Source organism: Oncorhynchus mykiss, chromosome 27, assembly GCF_057628025.1.
Source record: "Oncorhynchus mykiss isolate SJ-2025 chromosome 27, ASM5762802v1, whole genome shotgun sequence".
Taxonomy (NCBI): domain Eukaryota; kingdom Metazoa; phylum Chordata; class Actinopteri; order Salmoniformes; family Salmonidae; genus Oncorhynchus; species Oncorhynchus mykiss.
In genome coordinates, this window is record NC_143048.1 from 13,431,962 (window position 1) to 13,440,489 (window position 8,528).

At 44.8% G+C, this 8,528-nt stretch overlaps 1 protein-coding gene across 2 annotated transcripts; it reads right to left on the bottom strand.

The window, feature by feature from the left end:
• Window positions 1-210: 210 nt before the first annotated feature.
• On the bottom strand, window positions 211-5,674 carry LOC110507556 (transgelin). Of its 2 annotated transcripts, XM_021587612.3 has the most exons (6): window positions 5,610-5,674; window positions 2,762-2,804; window positions 1,677-1,871; window positions 1,211-1,382; window positions 947-1,049; window positions 211-805 (listed from the first exon to the last, which is right to left on the bottom strand). In XM_021587612.3, the coding sequence occupies exons 2-6, from the start codon at window positions 2,771-2,773 to the stop codon at window positions 667-669; spliced, it is 621 nt and encodes a 206-aa protein (XP_021443287.1). In that variant the 5' UTR covers window positions 2,774-2,804; window positions 5,610-5,674; the 3' UTR covers window positions 211-666. The 2 variants fall into 2 exon arrangements, with proteins under 2 accessions (XP_021443287.1, XP_021443289.1); XM_021587614.3 differs by lacking the exon at window positions 2,762-2,804.
• Between the last annotated feature and the right edge of the window lie 2,854 nt (window positions 5,675-8,528).

An 8,528-nucleotide genomic window follows, 5' to 3' on the forward strand; every position in this document is an offset into this window, starting at 1 on the left:
CTTCAATGTGAGGCTAAATATGAGGGCAGAGCAAGCAGTAAAATTCAGTTTTCACTGTAGGAGGCCTAGGACAAATGGAGTCAATAAGACTATGTACAAAAATATGGGTCTGTTAGAGGTCATAGCAGCTGTCCGGGAACGGTACACACAGTATTGCACTGTTAACTTAAAGTCATCCATGACACAATGAAGACACAATGAACTTCAACCTAATATCCTTCCTTTTTATTTGGTATTTTTCAAATTATCTCTCAATGTTTCTACATTTGGATAGAATGTCCTTGTTCTAAGAAGACAGGTTAGTTGCTTCAGTGCCTTCTCTAAGATTAAAATATCAGTCTCATGTAAACATGAGAATTGCATTTGAGGATGAGTGATTGACAGCTGTATATGCATGTTGTCCCTTTCACCTTAAGCCTCACCTTTCACATATGGCATTTGTAGTGTAGATTTGGGTTGTAAGATTGGGTTGGTCATAGTGTGTGTGTGTGTGTGATACTAGTGAGACTGTTCCTACTACACTGGGATAAGGTTGAGTTGGGGCATTAAGACAATCTGTTGGGCCTGTCGTAGCTGCAGTGAGAGGGCGAAGGGGGGTTGAGAGGGCAGTGCAGGGTGTGGCGGAGAAGGGAGGGGAAAGGACAAGAGTCAGTGGTTTGGTATTTATTATTGAATCTGTCGGGTGGCCCCGTACGACATGCCAGTTTGGCTGGCCCCTTTGTTAGAGCCCATCTGCAGGCCAATTACACCCTTCCCCGCCTTCAGCTGGTCGTCTGTGAACTCCCTCCGGTTCTCCTGGGCTTTCCTGCAAGGGCACATGGACGATGAACTCAAAAACACACACTGGCACAGCACAATACACACTCCAGCTTTAAAACAGCCACAGCACACTGGCTGAATACACGAGCAATGCAACATCAGCATTCTTCACATTCTTCTAACTCACTTGAAGAACCAGTTGGGGTCGCCGTGGTAGTTGCCGTCATCCTTGGTGACAGCCACACTGCCAAGGGACATCAGTGTCCTCTGGACTGCAGCTAAATCCTTCCCTGTCACCACAAAATCACAGCAGGGTTTATAAGTCGCCACACCATAGCTACACCGTTGTATGTGCCCACCACTACATCTGCTGTTATCTGTGGCATATTGAATGCCCTGTGTTGTCATTGTGATTGTTTGATGATCTGCCAGATGGACATGCTTTGCGAACCTTCCCAGAGGTCCACGGTCTGGAACATGTCGGTCTTGATGACACCGAAGCTCTCGGCAGCAGTTAGGAACTGTGAGATCTGCTCCATCTGTTTGAAGGCCATGCTTGAGCTGGCTATCTTCTTGATGGGCTTGTTGTCCTTATGCAGGCTGTTAATGAGCTCACTCAGGACCTGGGGAATAGGAACATAAAGACAAGAGTAAGTTGGCAGAAAATAACCACCTGTACCGTCATATACACTCTTGTGGGGTCCCCCAAGGTTCGATACTTGGCCCATTGTTGTTTTAAATTGTATATGATCATCTGATTTCCAAAGTGTTTGTTTCTCCGTTCTCTACACAAATCTTTAGATTGAATAAAGATGGTCCAAATAAATGGAATTGAATAAATAATTGAATTCTGAATACTGTTAAGTTAAAATGTATGTTTCAGTCTGAGGGGTCTTAAGCATTAGGTTGGTACTCACACATCCGTCCTTGAGCCAGTCCTGGAAGCCCAGTTTGCCAGCCTCAGGCTTCCCAACTCCAGATCCACACTGGGCCACAATCCACTGCACCAAAAGCTCCTCCACCTCAGCGTCGTACTTCTTGTCAATCTTGTCCTGCACCACACGGCTCATGCCATAAGATGGACCTTTGTTGGCCATGCCTACCTGAGGTCCCTTTCCCACCGAAAGGGAGATAAGGATTGAGGGAAAGATGGAGTGGAGTAGAACAGATATTAAATAGAGGAAATATGGATATTTATTTGAGGAAAGGAAGTTGTTATATGATAGGATTCCCCAACTGGTGTTTTCTGACCATTTTTTTCAGTTACTTTTTCTGCATTTTCTGAGCATTTTTTGTTATTAGTTTATTGTTGGACATAAGACTAAAAAAAGTTATTTTAATTTTGTTCCTGATTATTCCCACGAATAGAGAGATATAAAGTATGTAATTGTATACAAATGTAAAGCAAGCTTTAAAATGATTATGTTTTAGTAAAATCATATCTGTTTGGGCTTCTTGCGGTCAATTTGAGGTTTACAGATTATTTATTATTATTTATCAGTACACCTCCATTTGCATGTCACTTGTGCTATAATCTGCTATCATGACTAATACAAAGGGACTCATTTCTCCATTGGCCCTTGACTGAAACGGAGATTACCTTAGTTGCAAGTCAAGCCATTTCCAACAGCTCTGTGGATATATGCAGATTCGCATGCGGACACATTAAGACATTGGACAAATGGCACATTCACTCACAAATACGCCTGCGAACACTTACACACATGTAGATATCATGCATTTATAAAGGCGTGTATTTGAGCCGCTCCCTCCCAAAGATGATTGTCTCCGAATGCACACCAGTTCAGCCATCTGCATTAATTACAGAACTAAATATCAGGAGCCAAAGTGCTGTACAATGGGAGCCCTAGAATCAGCAGAATCACTCTCTTTTTGTGTCTCTCTGCCTCTCTCAAACACACTAGGCGCCACCAACACCGTTGCTTGCAAAACTGTTGCTTTTGGGCCAAGCGCAAAGCCCATATCAATGCACACTTATCACCTTGTTTGCCATCTTGATGTCAGGGTACCACGACTTGTTGTGCCTGGGGGTTGAAGGTCAAATGTTAAATGTTACCACCTGGAGTTTATCTTCATCCTGATTGGAGGTCATGCTCGGTCCTTCCCCAGACTGCTGTTGATGGGCTAGCCAATGGCAATCGTAAGATCTGGCCACTTCATGTGTCTCAAGGAGCCAGTTGCCTTATCTACACAAAATAGTTCCAAAGGGATTCTTCGGCTGTCCCCATAGGGGAACCCTTTTTGGTTCCATGTAGAACTCTGTGGAAAGCGTTCTACATTGAACCCAAATGGGTTCTACCAAAATGGTTCTCCTATACAGTAGATACAGCCGAAGAACCCCTTTAGATTCTAGATAGCAGCTTTTTGTCTAGGTGTGTATTTGCATAGTTTTAGTTGGACCCAACTACTCACACGCCACCACAAGGTCAGCATGGACCCTTCCATACCTAGTATTTGAATGATGACCTGTAGCAAGCTCAAAAATCCTTACTAGCAGCAACACAAGCAACAAATGGAAGACAATATTTATTCTTCAATCTTCATGCTTATTCTTTCTTGTGTTTCTACAAAAAGATTAATTTGAAACTCAGCTCCCATTTTTTTCTCTCCAAGAGTTCCTGAATCGTTATGTGCCTACACTTCCTCATTCCCATATTGACTCATCAGTTTAAGTCAGGCAACACTTAAGAGAAAATGTATCGATCAGCTGCCATTAACCTAGTTTTCTGAGCCAGCAGTCATTTGTTGAACATTGTATCTGTGTCACCACATTGTGTTGGATTGGCAGCCATCAACACACAGCCCTGGACTGTCTGGCACTGGGCCCAGTCAAACATTAGTGCTGCTCCATCATGCAAAGAAGTAGACCGAGGCACAGTCCTTCTAGACACTATCTGCCAACAATTCAGTCACACAAATATGAAGCCTTCAGAATACAGAAACAAGACAGGAGGTTCTTTAGTGTTTCAAGCTGCTCAGTTGTTTCATGGAACCAGTTGTTTTATGGAACCTTATTGACAGACTACTGTAGTTCACAGTTGATGAGATGAACTCTCGACCATAAAGACAAGAAACTTGCCTAATATGCCCCACATCCTCCTCAGTAGGACCACAATAAGCTCCCAACCTCACCCTAACACACACTCAGTCAAACCCTTGCACAGTGCATAATTATAGAAACATTACAGAGGAATGTGAGGAATGTCGGGCTGCTAGCCATGTCATTACTTTTTCACTCCAGTTGGTCTAGACCTATGCTTCATAAACAAGCATTTTGACCAACAGAAATTAGACTGACGTTCCTCCAATGTGGAAAGCCCCTTTCTTCTCTGTGCTACTGGCAGTACAGGTCACAACCCCCCACAGAGGTGAAATGGATGGCCTGAGAGGTCAGTTCACATGGGACGGGACCCTGGTTCCATTATGGTGTTTATGTGTGCTTAGGGACCTACTCTACTGTTAGGTTTGGCATCAAGCCAAGTCTCTGACATCTCCAGTCCAGAACAGTATGTCAGGCTGGTCTGTTGGTTGATGTATGTATGTATGTGTGTGTGTGTGTGGTGGGGGGTCTGTATGTATGTATGTATGTGTGTGTGTGTGTGTGTGAATTACATAGCTATGTTTCTATTTTGACCTGATCATAGTGAGTTCTACATTTGGTAAGACATGTAGACTATGTGTTTGGAGTATTGTCATTCAGTCTCTGAACTACATGTTGCTTCTCAACTACTGGTACTACAGTATGAAAGTGTCCACTTATCCTAATGAAAATGATCCTAATGACATCACCATCCATCTCTCCTTTCATGTCTGTTTTTACTTCTGTGTTTCTGTCTCGCCATGGTAACACAGCTGGCTGTCTCACCATAAAGCAGTTTGAAAGCTGTGGTCTGTGAACTGTGGCTAAAACCATGACGTACTGCCAGCGGCGCTGCAGTGCCACTGAAACGGAGCTCGAGATAAGACTATCTCCTGCTTCTGGTCAGCTATCCTCTGGGACTTTACTCCTGCTAGGCATACTGTACTGTAGATAACTCCACAGCTACTGAAGCTGCTGCTGTAGTTCTCCAGTGTTATCTCTCTGCCTCTCAAAAACACACACTTCCGCTCACCCACAGAAAACATTAGGCTGAGAAACGGTATTGATTAATCCCATACGATCAATGAAAGCCGCTGTGTTACTTGTTTGCATCTTTGTCTGTGTGCGCGTGTTTTTCTTCTTTGGAAAGTGCGTCTGCCGTGGGCTTGTGTTGGCTATTGAATTCCTAGCCAAAGCTAACGTATGGCACTCAGTCATTTGCAAGTGAAAACAGAGCTATGCAAGTGTGTCTCTTACAAGAGGAGCTGCTGCGCTGCCTATCCCAGATCTCTTTCTATGACCAAACTGGTCAAACTTTTTCTCTGTTGCCTTGACATCTTTGTGACTGATTTGGATGGTTATTCTACAGTAGAAACACGCTAGCTCATATCAGAACTACATATCCCATCCGTCTAGCACCTGGTATCCCATTGAGCAAGAAACCATCCCACATAGATCAGTAGTGTTTGTGCGTCTATTCACTCTCAGTCACACACAGGATGGAGTATGAGACATACAGTATGGATGATTAGTGAAACAATGAAAACATGGTTAGAGAAACACAATGCTCTGACAAGGTTACTTTTCTCAACGTCTTAACCGATGACAGCTGACAGACATCCATATGCGTCCTCTAGCTCTGTACACTCAGGATACCATCACAGGACTGACAGACAGACAGACAACGCTCTCAGCAAGGTGCTCTTCTGACTGGAACCCAAAAGCAGCAACAGTAAAGAGATATACTCACTGTGTTAAAGTATGAAGCGAAGAGTCTTTCTTCTGTACAAGCGCTGGGTCAGGAGGTGTGTGTGTGACTGAGTGTTTGTATACTTCTAGCTCCAGCAAAGTCCTCCCTCGGAAAAGTGCTGGCTTAAAAGGACCAGACAAGCTGAAATGACTTCACTTCTCGTAAGCCTTGTTTACACCTTGTGCTAACATGTGAGTTTCATGAGCTCATCAATATGATCCAACCACGATCTGATCAAGGTTTGTCACATCTACACATTGTATTAAAATGTGTCTCCTATCTGTCCACTGTGTCCGTTTTGTGACTATATTAGTTGGTGGCTCCCTGTATGCAAATTATTTGACAAATGATTTCAAAATAATATGATTTTATTTATTTTAAGACCATTACGGAAGCCATGAGTAAATGGTGCTACCTGTCAATGACGGTATAATGATGAGTTAAATGCTTTGACCACTCAGATCTGTTTCCACTTGATTGATATCCAGACATGATGCATGTCTGACTACTTCCTAAAGTGGTCAGGAAGATCTGATCACTATCAGATCACAATGTGTCTTTTAATCTACACCTATCAAAACATTTGGGCACAATCGGAATGTGGACAAGAGCAGGACTCAGGGCGCATGTTAGCACCATGTATAAACATGGATTTAGCTAAGAATGAGAGAGAGTAAATAGGAAACCACAGCCTTAAAAGGGCATGGGCTTTCTGTCTACTCTCCTTCCATCCCTCCCTCCTTTTGTCTAGTGCTTTCCCTCTCTCCTCCCCTGTCTTTCTAGACTTTTCTATTTTTTTCTTGTCTGTTAAAAAAAGTGCATCCTTATTTGGGAAGGCCTGTTCAGTGCGAGGGGAGCTCTGCCAGGAGGCTCTGGTTTGGTCAGCAGGAATACTCCAAATACTTCACCACACCACTCCATCAGCAGAGAGAGAGAGGCGCTGCCTGGGAAGAGAGAAAACGAGAGGATGGAAAGGGAGGCTTGAGCTAGAGTAGGAGGAGGTGATGAATAGAGGTGGTCGTTAAGGGCCCATCAGGATATCAGGCCCATGGATAGTGGCACAGATTGTTTCAACAGACCACATCTGTTCTTTCCCCCCTTCATATTTCCGAAAGTCTGTTATTGATGTCAGAAATTTGATGGGGGGGGGGGGGGGGTGACCTCAGAGATGGGAGGGCCGTGCGAGAGGAGGAGGAGTAGTAAAGGGAGGAGGAGGTGAGGGAATCTGAGGTTGAGAGAGATAAATGAGTGAAGACGAGTCATCTCACCATCAGAGCACAGCAGACCTTTTATGTCCAGGATGCTCCTCAACTGGCCTGCTGAGTTGTGTTTGGGCAAACGTGTGTGTGTGTGTGTGTGTGGTGAGAGAAATGGGGGTGGGGAAGAGAGGATGTGTGGATGTCATAGTTAGTAACACATTCCCTTCTTATTACCAACACTCCTTCTCTTGCCAGACCCCAGTAGTGTAAACTCACTTTGCCTCACACCCAATGTCAACCGTTGTTTCCTACATTAAGTCAGTTGTTGTCGCTTCTGTCCCACTGTGTCTCCTCCCATCTCACCAAGGTATCACAAGCCCCTTTTAAACCTGGTGCTAATGTAACAGTATAACTTTAGACCGTCCCCTCGCCCATAGCCGGGCGCGAACTAGGGACCTTCTGCACACATCAACAGTCACCCTCGAAGCATCGTTACCCATCGCTCCACAAAAGCCGCGGCCCTTGCAGAGCAAGGGAACTACTACTTCAAGGTCTCAGAGCAAGTGACGTCACTGATTGAAACGCTATTTAGCGCCCACGCTAACTAAGCTAGCCGTTTCACATCCGTTACACTCACCCCCCTTTTGACCTTCCTCCTTTTTCCGCAGCAACCAGTAATCCGGGTCAACAGCATCAATGTCACAGTATACTTTTTAGACCGTCCCCTCGCCCATACCCGGGCGCGAACTAGGGACCTTCTGCACACATCAACAGTCACCCTCGAAGCATCGTTACCCATCGCGCCACAAAAGCCGCGGCCCTTGCAGAGCAAGGGGAACTACTACTTCAAGGTCTCAGAGCAAGTGACGTCACTGATTGAAACGCTATTTAGCGCCCACGCTAACTAAACTAGCCGTTTCACATCTGTTACACTCACCCCCCTTTTGACCTTCCTCCTTTTTTCGCAGCAACCAGTAATCCGGGTCAACAGCATCAATGTAACAGTACAAATTTAGACCGTCCCCTCGCCCATACCCGGGCGCGAACCAGGGACCTTCTGCACACATCAACAACTGACGCCTACGAAGCGTCGTTACCCATCGCTCCACAAAAGCCGCGGCCCTTGCAGAGCAAGGGGAACTACTACTTCAAGGTCTCAGAGCAAGTGACGTCACTGATTGAAACGCTATTTAGCGCCCACGCTAACTAAGCTAGCCGTTTCACATCCGTTACACTAACATGCACCCTTTGTTCTTATCTTGTCTACATTCTGAATGTGCACACATTTTTGGAGAGGTGTAGAAGATTAAACGATACCTTGTGATCTGATTGTGATCGGATCTTCCTGACCACTTCTGGAAGTTGTCAGGCACGCACATAGTGTCTGGAATCTGGAAATCAATCAAGTGGAATATTTCCAGAAAGATCACCAGTCTCAGTAACCAGACTTAGTAAAACACAAAGGCCTTCAGGTATGTAAGTAAGCTTCGGACAAATTTAAATTTTCAAATGTATTTATTTATAAACGCTCTTTTTACATCAGCAGTTGTCACAAGGTGCTTATACAGATACAAAGCTGAGCCCCCAAAGAGCAAGCAGTGCAGGTGTAGAAGAACGGTGGCTAGGAAAAAACTCCCTAGGAAGAAACCTAGAGAGGAACCAGGCTCCGAGGGGTGGCCAGTCCTCTTCTGGCTGTGCCGGGTAGAAATTCTAAGATTGC